Here is an 18,392-nt window from a genome sequence, read left to right on the forward strand (position 1 = left end):
AGGGATGAGATGTGTTTGGGTTTGTATAAACCAGATTTCTCAGCATTTGAATCCCTAAGGCTGCATCCATCTTCTCCACGCTCTGAGATATTCCATTTCAGGTCTGCACAAACCTCAACCTTACTGTCAGTTCGCTCATCTCTAGGTTTGAGATTGCACAGAAATGTAAGAAATTCCTCATTGTAGTGGGAAGAATGGATATGCAAAGAGCTCTCACACCACTTAGGCAAAGTGGTGTCCCTTTAAGTCACTGTTTCACTCCATTTAGGAGTCTTAGAACAATGACTGGGGATCTAGGCCAAACAAAACATCTCTCCAAAAGGAAAGACTTCCCATTGGTAGACAGGCGTTTCGGGGGTTGTTGCCAGGCTGGCTAGTGAGAGGCCTATTGATGTGGGTCAAATGGATACTAGTTCTGCATACGGAGAGTCCGTCATAAAGGCATTTGGAGACTTACAGGGGTACTAAAAGGGGTATTTTTTTAACATCTACTGGTTTCAGAAAGTTATAGAGATTTGTATTTTACTTCTATTTAAAAATCTCCAGTCTTCCAGTACTTATCAGCTGCTGTATGTTCTGCAGGAAGTGTTGTATTCTCTCCTATCTGACACAGTGCTCTCTGCTGCCACCTCTGTCCATGTCAAGAACTGTCCAACAGCAAATCCCCATAGAAAACCTCTCCTGCTCTTGACAGTTCCTGACATGGACAGAGGTGGCAGCAGAGAGCACTGTGTCAGACTGGAAAGAATACACCACTTCCTGCAGGGCATACAGCAGGGGATAAGTACTGGAAGACTGGGCATTTTTAAATAGAAATAAATTGCACATCTATATAACTGTATATAATCTAGGAAGAAAGGATATGCAAATTAGCTCTCACTGATTCTCCTTAGTGTCTTTCACTACCTGCATAGGGTGACCAGGAAAATACAGATAGAAGCAGGAATTTCTGTGCCTATCTACAGCATATGCAGGCCCGCCCCTAGTGCATAGAGATGGGCTGGTGCACGGCTAAACAACGGCACAGGAACCGGGCAGCTTTTTAAAAAAAAAGGGACTGTGCCACCGGAATGCTTGTGCTGGCAACAATCTGCTACTGTGATAGAAAGAAAAAAAGTGATGTACGTAATTGTATATTCACTTTAAAGCAATGTATTTAAAGTTTTAACCTCTGGAGTACCCCTTTAAGCACAATTCCTTCATTTTTCTGCATAAAAACAAAAAATGGTAACATGTTTTGGTGCTTTAACTGGTGTCCTCCTTGAAGGAGAAGTCCGGTGAAAATTTTTATTAAAGCATTGTATTGCCCCCCAAAAGTTACACAAATCACCAATATACATTTATTATGGGAAATGCTTATAAGGTACTACTGCATCAAGGCTTCACTTCCTGGATACCATGGTGATGTCACTTCCTGGATACCATGGAGATGTCACTTCCTGGATAACATGGTGATGTCACTTCCTGGATACCATGGAGATGTCACTTCCTGGATACCATGGTGATGTCACTTCCTGGATAACATGGTGATGTCACTTCCTGGATAACATGGTGATGTCACTTCCTGGATAACATGATGTCACTTCCTGGATAACATGGTGATGTCACTGTGCGGGCTGTGGCTGCTGGGGAGGATGATGGCAGAGGGATTCTCATTGTTCCTCCAGTGCCCTGTGTCCCTCAGTGTCCCCCTGCCATCATCCTCTCCAGCAGCCACAGCCGCACAGCTCTAGGAGTCGGGTCGTGACATCACCATGTTATCCAGGAAGTGACATCACCATTTTATCCAGGAAGTGACATCACTATGTTATCCAGGAAGTGACATCACCATGTTATCCAGGAAGTGACATCACCATGTTATGCAGGAAGTGACATCATGACGTTATCCAGGAAGTGACATCACTATGTTATCCAGGAAGTGACATCACCATGTTATCCAGGAAGTGACATCACCATGTTTATCCAGGAAGTGACATCACCATGTTATCCAGGAAGTGACATCCCCATGTTATCCAGGAAGTGACATCACCATGTTATCCAGGAAGTGACATCGCCATGCACTTTATAAGCATTTCCCGTAATAAGTGTATATTGGTGATTTGTATAACTTTTTTTTTTTTTTTGGGGGGGGGGGGGGGGCAATACAATACTTTAATAAAAATTTTTGCTGGACTTCTCCTTTAAGTGCAATTATTACCTGCCAAGAGAGAAGGTCAATCACTCATACTGGTGCCTCCATCTATGAAAATCTGTCAGAACAGGTTATAGTTTGACCTGCAAAAGGGTTAGAGCGTCGAAATGCGTTGTCCTTATGTCCCGCTGGTTTGCTGGAGGAAAAGGACAGGAGTTGTATGTAAGTGGAGGCCATCGGATTGTGTTGTGAAGTAAGTGGCAGCTCCTGTATTCCTGAACCAGCATTTTGTTGGCTACATCGGTAATTGCAAAACTGCTAAGAGCGGGAGCCGTACACCATGTTCTATAAATAAAGGTGCAGGGTATGCAGCTTTCATATATGTCCTGTATGCCTGTATCTCCACAATGTCATCCCTAAAGGTAATAAAAAGTCAAGATGGGACAATCAGAGAGCGACTAGTCTCTCTAATAGATAAGAGAAAGTCTCATCCCCCAGGATGGAAGGCTGTACAGGTGAGAGGTGATAAGAACGGGGGGATGGGTAAGAAATGTTCCTGTATTTCACCTGGGGTCACTACAAGGAGAGGTTACACTGATCCTGCCGCTCCGTCTTCCACTACACAGACACAGAAACAGAAATGAACACGTTTATCCTTTACTTGAAATGCGTGGATCTCCCTGTATACTGCCCCTAGAGGTTTCATCCTGCCATTGATTCTTTATCCACACCTGTCATTTCCAATCATGTTAATGGTGGTTGAGACGACTGTAGGCTGTACAGGCAGGAGATAACAGTAATGGAGTGTGATAGGTAAGAGGGTGAGAACATGAAGAAAAGTTCCTGAACTGGTATCACTAAAGCCTTTCATTCTGCTCCTCTACTTAAAATGTGCACACCTCCTTAAAGGGATTGTTTACCAAAAAGTAGTTCTTTCAACCCAACTGGTGCCAGAAATTTGTAATTTACTTCTATTAGAAGAAAAAAAAAACTCCAGTCTTTCAGTACTTATTAGCTGCTGTATGTCCTGCAGGAAGTGGTGTATTCTTTACAGTCTGACACAGTGCTCTCTGCTGCCACCTCTGTCCATGTCAGGAACTGTCCAGAGCAGGAGAGGTTTTCTATGGGGGACAGTTCCTGACATGGACAGAGGTGGCAGCAGAGAGCACTGTACCAGACTGGAAAGAATATACCACTTCCTGCAGGACATACAGCAGCTAATAAGTACTGCAAGACTGGAGTTTTTTTTAAATCAAAGTTATTTACAAATAGATATAACTTTGTAAAACCAGTTTATTGGAAAGAAGGGAAAAATAGCTGGAGTACCCCTTTAATCCTGTTGTCTATTCTGCACTATTCTGCACACCAATTAATGATATATTAAAGAAAGCTGTTGATGGTGTTAAAAGGGTTAAAATTAAGCGAGCAATCAGTCCTTAATAAAATAGGAAATGGGGTAAATACTTTAGAACGTACGTCAGGAAATTAATTTGCCCAATTCAACAGGGAAAATAAAATGACAAGAGTGATACCATAGGAAAAAAAGGAAATATTTAATTGTATTTTTCCTCCATTTCAGGGTTGTGAATGCACAATGACTTCATAGAGGATTTCATCTCTGTAATTATCCCTTCACTGCCGACTAAAGACTCTTGGGGATCGAAAGAAAATTATATCAATTATTTCTGCCTTCAGACTGTCACACTTCTCCTTTTTTTTATTTTTTTTTTTGCAACTGGAATCTCTATGACCATAATGACTAACCAAGAAAAGTGGGTCAATCTCAGCCCTGCAGAATTTTCTCAACTTCAAAAGTATGCGGAATGTGAGTATAATTTGCTTTGAATATTTTAATCTTCACACTTAATTTCCAGTGAGCAGCGGGAACGCTCCGGAGTGAGCGTACAGAATGTGGCGGCGGAGAGCTACCCCAATCCGGTAGATATCTACATCGGGCTATAGTATAATTATAAGGGATGGCAGAGGATGGCAGCTCCCAGCATGGGTACCTGTCTGACAATTTTCTACCAGTGTGGACAGACCATAGCAATTTTCTTTTACCAAAAAATTATTAAAAAATTAAATTAAATTTTTAAAAATTAGTTATTTTGGCAAAAAAAAATTAATTTTTAAATAATTTTTTGTTAAAGGTCAGGGCACAAAAAGTAATTTTATGTATTTACATCATACATTCTATTTAGTTATTTATCGATACATCATCTATACATGCTATGACATCTGTGGGCGAGGGGCCTTAATGGTATAAATGCCAGGTCGAAAGCAAATTTTTTCAGCCACTTTTCAGAAATCAGATGAGGTCAGTACCGATGATTGTGCGATTCCTGGTTTGTTGACGTGTCCGTGATCTCCACTCAGAGAGGGACAGAATTGTTGAATCGGGAGACCTAAGGCTGCATTCACACGTTCTGTAAAGTTGTCCATGAGCTCACGGACAATTTTACAGCCCATTGCTTTCTATTGGGCTATTTAGATGTTCCATGATTTCACGGATCCGTGATCCGTGCCATTAAAAAATGGGACATGTCATTACTCGGAATAGATGCACGGAAAGAATTCCTCATAGAAATCAATGAGATCCTTGTTTTTCACGAATGTACACGAATGTGATGGAATCAATGTAATTTAAAATGCTTTAAAACAGATCCGAGAAACAAACGGACACAGATGCAAAGCAGATGCAAAACGAACTGTTTTGCACGAATCTTGGAGGTAGCTAGCAGACCACAATCATGGACCAGGAAAAACACTGAACGTGTGAATGGAGCCTTAGGGCCCTATTCCACTGGACGATTATCGTTCAGATTATCGTTAAATCGTTCGAATCTAAACGATAATCGTTCGGTTGAAATGCAGTTAACGATTAACGACCGAACGAGAAATCGTTGATCGCTTTATAAGACCTGGACCTATTTTTATCGTTGCTCGTTCGCAAATCGTTCGCGTTGAATAAGACATCGTTCGGTCGTTCGCAATAGATACGAATGCAATAGCGAATAAATAGCGAAGAAAAAACGATCGCAATTACGATCATAAGTAACGATTATCGTTCAATGGAAATGAGTGAACGTTTTCAGGTCTTTCGCAATAGTGGTCGTTTGCGATCGTTAATCGTTAATGATATGCAAACGATAATCGTCCAGTGGAATAGGGCCCTTAGAGTGTCACTCTGGCAGATCGCTACCCAAGTTTGCCTAAATGTCAACACTGTTTGACATTACAGGACTAAGTGGTTGGGAAACCAACAATGAACAGGAGAGATGAGCGAACCAAACTTCACCAACCAAGATCCATTCCGAACTTTGAAAAAAGTTTGGTTCCATACAGAACCAAACTATTTGCAAAGTTCGTAACAAACCCGGTCCAAAATTCAAATTAGTAAACTACGTCTCCCATAATCCTTGACAGGGTACAATGTGTGGAGACGCCTAGATGTCCTGAGATTCCTACCAGCAGGGACCTTCGCCTCTGCACCACTATAAGATTAAAATTTTAATACACTTAGAAAACAAAAAATAGTATACTCACCTGTCCGTGCTCCTCCAGTGTCCTCCTACAGGTCTCCGGTGTCCCTCGCTGGTCACAGTTGCCTCCACGTCTGAGACAAACTCGTCTTAGGAATGACAGCCAATCACTGGCCACAGCGTTGTCCTAGCTCAGTCAGTGAATGGCTGAGCGGGCTGTCACTTACAGTATGAGACTCTGACACGGTTGTAATCAGCGGGGACCCGTAGGAGGACACCGGGGGAGCACAGACAGGTAAGTAGTGATGGGTGAACTTGGAGAACTGCACTTGTTTAGCCGTTTTAGTGCTTTTTATTTAATTTTCAGCTCAGACAAACCTGAACTTTACTTTGGTGAACCTGCTGAAACAAACTCTTATGAACAGAAATGATGCGGAAGGTGCATAGAGGAAACCCCTGCATGGATGGAAAGTCAGAGTAGAAGAAGGGTTTGTAGAGATCTCTTCTGAGCTGTGGATAAAATTGGATATTATGTACCAAGCCTAGGGCATTGAACAGTTCCAAGATGTCTGCACGACTGGCCAGATACCCAGCTACAGGTGCCCTATTGACCTTACACTTCTACTCTATCATGGTGCACAGCAAGACGGCAATGGAGGCTGGAATAGAGGCCCGTCCTCATTAGGAAATAGTGATAAATTGTCTCTGACAAAAAGATAGCTGAAGATTAGTCTGGAGACTACTGTACATGGGCAACATGAAGGTGTTCACGAGGGGATAATAGGGAGGGGGTGTCATAATATACAGTAAGCGGACCCCTCTTGTTTTCATTCCATACCTCAGCGTTATATTCATTTGGTTGTGGAACCAGTGCTACTGCCCCATGCATGTTGCTATTATCAGCAGCCTCCATGGTCTTGACATGCCACCATGACCTGCAGGCTCTCTGGACTTGACTCCCACCAAGGACATCTGGGATACCATTGGTCAGTAATTGCAGAGGGAGCTGCCAGCAGTGAATGTTGATTTGCAGACCCAAGTGCATCAGCCTGGCACAATATATTTTTTTTTTTTTTAACTCGGTTTATTAAAAGATATCACTGTGATAATATGGAAATGTTACAATTACAGCAATAAAATGGCATATAAACTGTGCATTTACAAAATATATGGGTCAACATATGGAACAGTCGAACTTTACGGCCCAACATGGGCCTGTATCCAGTTACAAAGATAAAGCAAACATATAGAAGTCTGTTTATATCCTTACTTCGTGATCCGTGGTTACAGTAAGCGGGGAATTATTCCACAGTCCCCAGACCTTTTCAAACTTCTTAGGACATTTTCTATGAATGAACACCACTCTCTCATACTCCACAACCCTATTAGCCTGGCACAATATTAAAGGGGTTGTTTACCAAAAAATGTTTTCTTTCAAATGAACTGGTGCCAGGAAGTGCCTGAGATTTGCAATTTACGTCTGTTAAAAAAATCTCCAGTCTTCCTGTACTTATCAGCTACTGTATGTCCCACAGGAAGGAGTGTATTCTCTCCAGTCAGGTATAGTGCTCTCTGCTGCCACCTCTGTCCATGTCAGGAACTGTCCAGAGCAGGAGAGGTTTTCTATGGGGATTTGCTACTGTTCTGGACAGTTCCTGACATGGACAGAGGTGGCAGCAGAGAGCACTGTGTCAGACTGGAAAGAATACACCACTTCCTGCATGACATCCAGCAGCTGATAAGTACTGGAAGACTGGAGATTTTGTAATAGAAGTAAATTACAAATCTCTGACACTTTCGGGTTCAGTTGATTTGAAAGGAAAAACTTTGTTGAACAACCCCTTAAATACCAATTTATAGCTTCAATGATATTATGCCAGGGTTAAATATGTATCGATCATAAAGTACCCCACACTCAATAAATCAAGATGTTTTCAATATTTTGTTATCATTTTTTTTCAAAATTAGATGTCACTACTAAGTCTATTGATCTGGTGATGTCCAGAATTCCACAACTTTCCCTTCTTGTTACTGTGATCTCAGTGATGAGATGTATATTAGCCTACAGAACTTGTTTCCTATTAGTTTTATAAAACATACATATTCCCCTCGTACCGTTAGAATGAGAAATATGTTATAAGTCGTCCCAGGACAAGATACGGTATAATAACTGTATTTATAAAGATTCTTATATAAAAAAAACTTCACAATATCCCAAAGGCAAAACATGAAATCACAAGAGACTCCAGCAAAGCCCTGAGGAGCAAACTGATGAATGCACTGACTCCTAAAAATACATCGGGAAGAAAATAGAAGATAAAGAAATCTGCATCATCCGGACAGAGACTCATTCATCATACCGCAACATAACATGCATCCAATATACACACCATAAATCACTGCATAGATGGGACAAGTCATATACTAGGCTAGTGCTTCATATGGAACAGTATTATAGTAGTTATATTCCTGTATATAGGAGCAGTATTATAGTAGTTATATTCTTGTATATAGGAGCAGTATTTAATAGTTATATTCTTGTATATAGGAGGCAGTATTATAGTAGTTATATTCTTGTATATAGGAGCAGTATTATAGTAGGTATATTCTTGTATATAGGGGGCAGTATTATAATAGTTATATTCTTGTATATAGTAGCAGTATTATAGTAATTATATTCTTGTATATAGGAGCAGTATTATAGTAGTTATATTCTTGTATATAGGGGACAGAATTATAGTAGATATATTCCTGTATATAGGAGCAGTATTATAGTAGTTATATTCTTGTATATAGGAGCAGTATTATAGTAGTTATATTCTTGTATATAGGAGCAGTATTATAGTAGTTATATTCCTGTATATAGTAGCAGTATTATAGTAGTTATATTCTTGTATATAGGGGGCAGTATTATAGTAGTTATATTCTTGTATATAAGGAGCAGTATTATAGTAGTTATATTCTTGTATATAGGGGACAGAATTATAGTAGATATATTCCTGTATATAGGAGCAGTATTATAGTAGTTATATTCTTGTATATAGGAGCAGTATTATAGTAGTTATATTCTTGTATATAGGAGCAGTATAATAGAAGTATATTCTTGTATATAGGGGGCAGTATTATAGTAGTTATATTCTTGTATATAGGAGCAGTATTATAGTAGTTATATCCCTGTATATAAGAGTAGTATTATAGTAGTTATATTCCTCTATATAGGAGCAGTATTATAGTAGTTATATTCCTCTATATAGGAGCAGTATTATAGTAGTTATATTCCTGTATATAGGAGCAGTATAATAGTAGTTATATTCTTGTATATAGGAGCAGTATTATAGTAGTTATATTCTTGTATATAGGAGCAGTATTATAGTAGTTATATTCCTGTATATAGGAGCAGTATTATAGTAGTTATGATGATGTAAGGAGGAAAAAGAAGGATGTCCAGCACTCACCGGTTGCTTGATAGCAGATCTTTGATCCATCTTTATTTCATAAATGTGAAGCGGCAGGGAAGGGGAGGGTGCGTGACATGTCTCTAATGGCGACGGCCGTTTCTGGCCACTAGGGCCTGTCGTCTAGCCGTCTGGTATAAAGTATATAGGAGCAGTATTATAGTAGTTATATTCTTGTATATAGGAGGCAATTTTTATTGGTATAAAACAAACAGAAATACAGAAATACTTTTCCATCAGAATAAATAAATAAAAAATAATCATACAGTATAACTTATACTTTTGCAAAGGAAAATAAATTTATACTAATTGTAACTTAAGTCCATTTTAACTAAAGGGGAAAAGAAATAAAAGTAAATAAATAAATAATAGCCTCCATGACAATATACAATATACAATACAATACATTAGTCGAGATGGACGTTCCTCCATAATTTGATGTTCTCCCCTTTTTTCCTGACCTCTAGTGCCTGGATCCACCTGAGCTCTGACATAATGAGGGATATGGCTTTGCTGTGATTGAATGTCTCACTATGTATGGAGACTCGTGTTCTTGTGTGCCAGTGGTAATATTTTGTCACAGAGATGATCAGATACAGGGTCCCCCGGTTGATGTTATTCCCATTAGATGTGACCCCATAGATGATTTCTGGGTATTTCAGGGACTGTAATGTTGGGATCCTTAGCTTGGCTGATATGTCACACCAGATTTTCCGTCCACCCCAACACTCTGAGATGAAGTGATCCATAGTCTCCTCCTGCTGACAACCCAAGGGACACATGCGATCTGACACACTGAGGAACTTTAGATTTCCCCTAACAAAAAGCTTCCCCTGTAATGATAACCAAGCAATATCCCAGAACTTAGGGGGGAGCCGCGGACCATTGAGAAGCCGCAGACTGTCCTGCAAGATGGTAGTTGGACAGTCTCTAAGTACAGGCTGTACACTGTAGAACGTCCTACACACTCTGGAGTATAGATCTCTCCTGGTTTTACTCTCAATGAAACACTTATCTATACCCCATTTCTTGAGACATCGTATTCCGTACTCCAGATACTGGGGAAGGTGTCCAGGAGTCAATCTCCCCCTCTTGAGACTGCCGCCTCGCATCCAAGGTTCTGCAAAAGGCAATATCCAATCCCTGATACTATTCACCCACAGAGGACTGTTGTTTGAGTCCAGGCAACCAAAATTAACTTTAAGAAACATGGAGTCAAAAAACACCCTTGGATTTAACATATCTAGCCCACCCTCTTTCCTCTGCAGGTAAGTTATCCCTCTTTTTACTGGGTTCAACCTGTTCCCCCATAAGAGCTGGAAGAACAGGCTAAAGAGCCTAGCCGAGAAAGATTCTGGCAAAGGAAAGACGACAGAGACGTACAAGAAGACGGGGACCAGGTAAGTCTTCAACATTGAGATCCGCTCTCTATAGGTCAGCCTCCAGTTCTTCCACCGCTGAACCTTTACATTTCCGGCATCCAACTTCTCTTCCCAATTTAACCTGGAATTATCGTCCCTCCCAAATTTAACCCCAAGGATCTTAATATGGGTGGAGGCCTTGGCAAACTGCGGCAGATCAAAATCTGGGTCTGTACTCAATGTCCAGAGAGCTTGACTCTTCTCAAGGTTGACCAGAGACCCTGAGGCCTCCGAGTAGCTTCTGATGGCTGCAGACAACATCTCCACCTCACGAGGCTCAGATATCACTACAGTCACATCATCCGCGTAGGCAACAACATCCAGGGGCAAGCAATGGGGGACTGGTACCCCCTGAAAACCACACCGCTGCAGCGATCTCAGGAACGGATCAATAGCAAACACATACAGCAGTGGACTCAGTGGGCAACCTTGTCGCACCCCTGCCTCAACCCTGAACGTGCCACCCTGCCAACCATTGATCAGAGGAAAGCTCTCAGCCTCATAGTACAAAGTTCTCAGCCAATCTATGAATTGTCCCGGAATACCGTACTTTGATAAAGTGGCCCATAGATACGCATGATCAACTCTGTCAAAGGCTTTAGCCTGGTCAAGACCAACAACATATCTCCCACACCCAAGGGCTTTACATCTCTCAAACATCTCACGAAAAGAGAGCACCGCTCCAGAGATGTTCCGCCCTTTTACCGTGCCATACTGACAGCCTGCCAACAGTGCCGGGGACAAACAAACTAATCTAGAAAACAGAATTTTTGCCAGAATTTTCCTGTCGACATTCAAGAGGGCAATTGGCCTCCAGTTCTTGATGTCGCTAGGGTCTTTACCTTTAGACAGCAGAATTAGCGATGAGACCCTCATGGATGGAGGCATCAGGTGATTTTCTAGACAATTCCTATATACATCCACGAGGATTGGAGCCAAGAGGTCTCTGAATTTCTTATAAAATTCAGCTGTAATACCATCTGGACCTGGTGCCTTCTTCAGATGTAACTTATCAATGGCCTCTTTGACCTCCTCCACCGATAATTCTGCTGTCAAAGGAGAAAAGTCCAAATCATTAGTATCAGGCACTGGAGTTGCCTCCAAGAATTGGGTCACTTTTTCTTTATCCAAAGCCTTCCTCTGAAACAAGTCAGTATAGTAAGATCTCACGACCCCCAGGATACCCTCCCGCGATTCCTGCAAAACACCCTGGGAGTCAGTGAGACCACTGACAGATTTCTTTGCCACGCGCTCCCGGCAACTCTCGAAGGGATCAGGAGACCCTAAGGACCCATAATCCCGTTCAACCACCAGGGAGGTATACCTGCTATACTGATACTGCCTCATCTCAGATTTCAGCCGGTCAATCCTTTGTTGGTCATCCCCTCCCGCCGAATAGAGTGACTCCAATTCTTTACGCAGTCTTAGATACTGGCCATACTTACTCTTCCCTCTTTTAATAGACAGTTTCCTCAAGAGGGAGCCGATCTCCTCCTTGACATCCTCCCACCAGTCAGCCATACTGTCATAAAAATCCACTCTCTCAAGTTGGTTCTGGAGGAGGGAGTGAATACAATTCTGGACATAAACATCATCCAGGAGGCTGGAATTAAGTTTCCATAACCCCCTACCAAGATCTGGACGTTTGGCAACTCCCAGGCAGAAACACAAGGCCAGGTGGTCGGAGTATGGGACGGCTTTCTCATTTATCCCGCTAACAGTTTCCGTGGGATTCACAAACGCCAGATCTATTCTACTCCTCCTGTCACCACAGCAGTATGTAAATTTCGGCCTCCTTCCACCCTGTGTAAAGACGTCACTCAGACCAGCCTGCAAAATGATGTTATTAAGGACTGTAGAGTCCCTGACCACAGCTCTGCCGGAGGACCTGTCACCTGATGACCGGGCAACATTAAAGTCTCCAGCTAATACAACAGGAATAGAGGTAAATAGGTATGGCTTCACCTCATTAAGGACATGGATCCTTTCAGTCACTGTCTGTGGGCCATAGATGTTAATAAACCTCAGCCGTCTGCCGTGGACAGTGACCTCAAGGACCAGACACCTCCCCATAACAACCTCAGTCATCCTATGTACAGTCACGTCAGTGGTGTTAAACAATATGGCTACTCCAGCATAAGGCTCTACAGCCAGTGACCAAAAGGACGGACCAGACGTCCAATCTCTCTGGGCCTCAGACAACAGTCCAGATGACGTCAGACGTGTCTCCTGTAAGAAGATGACATCAGCATTCAGGTGTCTCAGATGGTCGTATACTGCATGTCTCGTCCTTCTTACTTTTATACTGTTGGCATTACTGGAGATGATGTTTAATGAGAACCCAGCCATGAGAAGACAATAGAAGAAGACCATATACGTGACTGCCATCATCACATGTCAGAGTCGCTGTCTCTACCTCCAGTCTCCATGTCTGAATGTGTCGGAGTCTCTATAGTGGGGGTTTTCTTTTTTGTGCGGGGGAGCCCTGTGTCCTCTTCACACTCTTTATCAATTCTTTCTAGCTCTTTCTCATAGTCACCATCTGATTCTGAGAGGACATCATATCTATTAGATAAGACCATGACTCCATCACCGCTAGAGACCTGTTTCTTTGCCCTCTGGCCTGCACTGGGACTCTCCTCAGGTTTGCGGGTGGACGGGTCTTTTTTCTTCCTCTTGTTACTCTTTATTTCCTCAAAAACAGACGGTGACATAGAGGAGACTACTTGTGGCTGCTGCTGGTCTGAGGTGGCCTGTGTGTGTCCCTGCACCCCCTCTGTGCATCTCTGTACCCCTGCTGTGTGTGCTTGCACCCCCTCCGTGTGTCTCTGTACCCCCTCTGTGTGTGCTTGCACCCCCTCTGTGCATCTCTGTACCCCTGCTGTGTGTGCTTGCACCCCCTCTGATGATGGACCTGGTGTTAAATTGTCGGACCCCTGCTGGACCTCCTGTCTGGTCAGTATTGTCCCTGATATTAGAGCCTCCTCCTCTAAGACGTCTGCGGCTGCCAGCAAGTCCTGGTCAGGGAGATCTCCACATATGTTGTGCCAGGCATCTGGGCATTCCCTGTGCGGGTGGCCAATCCTACCACATAGGTTACAGCGGATGTTCTTGCAGATGGAACTGACATGGCCGACCTCCCCACACAGGTTGCACCTCAGCACCGTGCACACACTCGCCACATGACCCAGTTTACCGCACTTAAAGCATTTCCTAGGCTGCCCAGGATAGAAACAGACCCCCTTCTCTCTCCCAATGAAGAAGGAATTGGGGAGATGCAGCGTGATGTTATTGTGCTGGCGCAGCTTTACCAGTGCCCTCCACCCGCCTGTCCAGATACCATCATCATCACGGGCTTTGGTGAGGTCAGACATGAGGTCACAGTGTCTCCTGAGCCATACCACTATATCCTGGGGGGGAACAGACTCATTCCAGAAGATTATATTTACAGTAGCGGTATCAGGCTTAGAAATGGGAATGAGAATGAACTTATTCCAGCTGTCTGTGTCCCTAAACCTGGGAAACTGCGCCCAAAACCGATCCAGACTGGACATGAGCTTAAAGCTAACGTCATAGCCCTGTCTGTCTGGAAGGTTTATTACTGCCAGGATGTCGGCTGGTGAGAACCCCATCTGGTGGCACAGGAGCTCCCGGATCACCAGTCTCCTGGCAGGGAGGTCTTCTTTGTTGCCCTTATGCTTAAACCTCACCACGTTCCTCCTCTTAAACGCCTGGCCGGTATAATGGGCACTGGGGGTGAATGATGGAGCACCCCGACTCCAGGCGTTTCTGGGAGGTTCCTGACGGGGGGCACTCTCAGGGGGTTTAGGGTGAGGATCGGTACTAGAAGGGGCAGCCTCAACCTGTGGGGGTAATGGGGGGAAATCACATGCAACATTATTTTCTATCTCCACCACCCCATCAACCATGGCATCATCAGATGGTTCCATGTCCCACACAGACTGCGTATCCCCTCCAACCCCTGACACCTCAGGTACACCATGACCACCACTACTGTCCACAGTATGACACCCAGATGACTGTCCACTGTCACTGCTGGCTGGGACTTGTGGTGCCAATGCTGTTATTACTGGGAATTGTAGTCCACGTGCTGCTGTTTGAGGGAAAGGTAAACCATGACCTCCATCACTGTCCACAGTCTTACACACAGATGACTCCCCATTATCCTGCTGCTGTGCAGTGTTGTCTGGGACTTGTAGTGCCTTTGCTGTTACTCCTGGAACTTGTAGTCCATGTGCTGCTGCCTGAGGGTCAGACACAGCATGATCACCATTACTATCCATAGTCTCACACACCAATGACTCTAAACTGTCCTGCTGCCGTGCAGTGTTGGCTGGGACTTGTAGTGCATGTGCAGTCTGAGGGATAGTTTGTTGCTCAGGGACAGCCGGAGATGTTTTTGGCTGTTGTCCCTGCTGGTGTTTCTTGCCCTCCTGGAACACAAAGCTTGGGGCCTGCAGGATGACACGGGGCCCTCGCTGGGACATAGACGCAGCGTCTGAGGGTCTGGACTGGGATGATACAGTCTGAGCTTGGGCAGCAAAGCGTTCCTGGTTGTGGTAAGTCTCAGCCAGAGGCCCCATCCTCTCCAGGACACAGTCCATCTCCCTCACCACCTCAGCCAGCTCAACGCTCAGTGAGTGCAGCTTAGCATCATACAGGGTGTTACTCTCAGGGTGGACAGTTTTAAGGTTGTAAATACAGTCTATTTGTAACTGCAGCATTTGTTTATGGTGTTTAAGCTCCCCCATTCTCCTTACCAGACCTGGGATCTCCTCAGCCATCTGCAGCTCAGGTGCTCTCTTTGCCTCCTTCTCTGTTGGTGCTGCTGGTCTCTCTGGCTTCTCCTCAGGTGTAGGTCTCTGTGGTCTCTCAGGCTGTTTGCTATCACCTGGTTCCTGCTTCGCTGCAGATCTGGTCTTGCCATGACCCACCATCCTGGAGACCATCACCTGCTGCCTGATGTTCTCCTGCAGGGTCTGTCTCTCCAGAGATGTCCTCTTCTGTCTGGGTGCAGGTGTGGGGGGCTGTGCACCTGCTGCTTGTCTCACCATGAGTTCACCTTGCTGGCTTGACTTGGGGCTTCCTGCTGCTGCTGCTGCTGCTGTTTCTTTGGTTGTCTTACTGACTTCCATCTTCAAATCTTTCTTTACTGTACTTTTGCTGCTTACATTCACACTGCTACTTTGCTTACTGGACACTCTGGGATTTTCATCCACTGTAGAATGATGGGAGTTGTCTCCCAGTGTAGGCCTTGGAGCCTGAGCCTCGCTTGGGGAGCTTCCCCACCCAGGGTGGCCCCGCCCTGGGCTTTCTCCAGGCATGAGAGCAATGCAGGAGAGCTACCAACACACGTCCTCACAGGTAGGAGGCAGTATTATAGTAGTTATATTCCTGTATATAGGGGGCAGTATTATAGTAGTTATATTCCTGTATATAGGGGGCAGTATTGTAGTAGTTATATTCTTGTATATATTAGCAGTATTATAGTAGTTATTGGCGTGGTGAGAGTTCCGGCCGGCACTAACGGTAAGGTACACCCGAAATAGGAAGCCTTTTTGACCCTGACCCTGAATTATAGTAGTTATATTCTTGTATATAGGAGCAGTATTATAGTAGTTATATTCCTGTATATAGGAGCAGTATTATAGTAGTTATATTCTTGTATATAGGAGTAGTATTATAGTAGTTATATTCTTGTATATAGGAGCAGTATTATAGTAGTTATATTCTAGTATATAGGAGCAGTATTATAGTAGTTATATTCATGTATATAGGAGCAGTATAATAGTAGTTATATTCCTGTATATAGGAGCAGTATAATAGTAGTTATATTCTCGTATATAGGAGCAGTATTATAGTAGTTATATTCTTGTATATAGGGGCAGTATTATAGCAGTTATATTCTTGTATATAGGAGCAGTATTATAGTAGTTATATTCTAATATATAGGAGAACTGTTAAAGTAGTTATATTCTTAAATATAGGGGCAGTTGCTTTCCGTTCAAAGAATTGACATGTCAGTGTGAGTGGAGGCGTGGAGCCATCCCACAGAGACACTGAAGCAGGAGGGATTCAGCGGGGAACATGTCCTCATAGTTGATAAAATATTATGTACAGTGGTGGGAGAATTTGTGTTCTGTCTAACTTTCCTGACCGGTGACTACGTTACGTAGATAAAAAATTTCCAAAACCATTTTGGTGGAATCCATTATTTTACCCTCATTCCCTTCACATAGTATAATAAACAGTAGGAGGCGACAGTGAGCACATGACAATATACACTTTCTCACCCCCATATTGTTTTATTTATCTTCCTAATAACTTTTATCACTATTACAGTTATATTATTGCAGATAGTAGGATATGAAGCATGGTGGTGACACGGGAGCGCAGTGTTCGTGCCGCAGGAGCCGTATTCCATCTTCCAGACCTTGAAATGTTTTCCATAAATTACATTATTTGTTATTAGCGTTGATCAAACATTCCGAGCAGTTTGTAAGAATCCGCCCACGTCTGTATTGTATCCATGGCCTCTTCTTCTGTATGACACAACTCATAAAAGGATTGCCATTTGCATGTAGCATTGCAGTATATGAATCGTCATAGCAACTGGGAACGGGTAATAGCAGAGCACTTACTTTAGATATTGTTCTATAAAGTTAGTGTTGCTGTAGGGAAGAGTCGTCACGCGCTGCAGCCTCCCCCACCCCTCCTATTGTTTCCTGTATTGGCGTTACGCCTATTGTGACATCACGCCAGGTGACTGCGGGGGAATAATTATTAGCCCATATGGAACATTCCTTATGGAGGATAGACTCTACTTTGGAGAACAAATCATAAGCAAGAGCCAGGAGCACAACCTGGAGACGAAATAGATATTTTTATTTTTTCATTTTGATCCCAAATGTAAATATTTTAATATTAGGTGGAGGGAAAAAAAACAATATCCAAAAATATTTAGTGCTTTAGTTCAGTGGCTGACGGAGTTAGATGCAGCCCTAGGGAGTTTCTGAAAACAAGGGCATAGTCTATGGCCTATGGTTGTATCCATGTCTTCCAGGACTCCCTAGGGCTGCATCCTACTTCTTCAGCCACTGGTATTACAGTGCCGAATGATTAGACTTGAGCATGCTCAAGTTGCGCTCAACGCTAATATATATATATATATATATATATATATATATATATATGCGGTAACACAGGGCAGCTGGATGGTGTTAGCTAGGACAGGTGGTAGTGTACCTTCTCAGATCTTGTCACGGTGCCGGAATGGTATGTACCCTCCAGGTAACAGATACAAGCCCATTAAGCTGTAAGGGGCAGGATAGTCTTAACCAGATGCAACTTTAGGCTATGTTCACACAACGTATGTTTTGCATAAATCACGGCCGTTGTTGCAATTTGCAACAATGGCTCTGATTTATGCAAAACACGTTGCATTTGAATGATTAGAATCCTGGCCAGAGCGTATATGCTCTGGACGGGATTCCATCTGGTATTATAACTCCCACACCGTCGGCACTCTGCAACTGGTGCTCGTAGACTAGAGCACAATTCCAAAATCAATAAATTCTCGGCACTCCAATGCACTTTAGATGCAAGGTGATTTATTAATAAGACGAGGTGCACATACATATAAGGTCAGGACGCGTTTCGGCGTAACCGCCTTTCTCAACTGCCTAATACACACTGGAGCGCTGTCTATACTTATAGGAATATCGCTCGTAATGATGACGTATCTCGCCTAACGTGCGGCGCTCCCAAATGACGTCAGTTCATGCCTTGACAACGTATCAACAAGTCCAAGTATCCGGTTCCAAGGAAAATAGAATCATAACCGCAACTAACAATGTGAACACGGGTTAGTAAATAACATATC

At 43.3% G+C, this 18,392-nt stretch overlaps 1 protein-coding gene across 1 annotated transcript in view; it reads left to right on the top strand.

Moving 5' to 3' along the window:
* Window positions 1-18,392, top strand: part of DGKB (diacylglycerol kinase beta) — a 170,058-nt gene that overhangs the window by 62,961 nt on the left and 88,705 nt on the right. The window contains exon 2 of the mRNA XM_069959728.1: window positions 3,711-3,956. Coding sequence (XP_069815829.1) covers window positions 3,719-3,956 — 238 coding nt within the window. The 5' untranslated portion in view covers window positions 3,711-3,718. The remainder of the gene's footprint in view (window positions 1-3,710; window positions 3,957-18,392) is intronic.

The sequence above is a fragment of the Dendropsophus ebraccatus genome, chromosome 2, assembly GCF_027789765.1.
Source record: "Dendropsophus ebraccatus isolate aDenEbr1 chromosome 2, aDenEbr1.pat, whole genome shotgun sequence".
NCBI classification, from domain to species: Eukaryota; Metazoa; Chordata; class Amphibia; order Anura; family Hylidae; genus Dendropsophus; species Dendropsophus ebraccatus.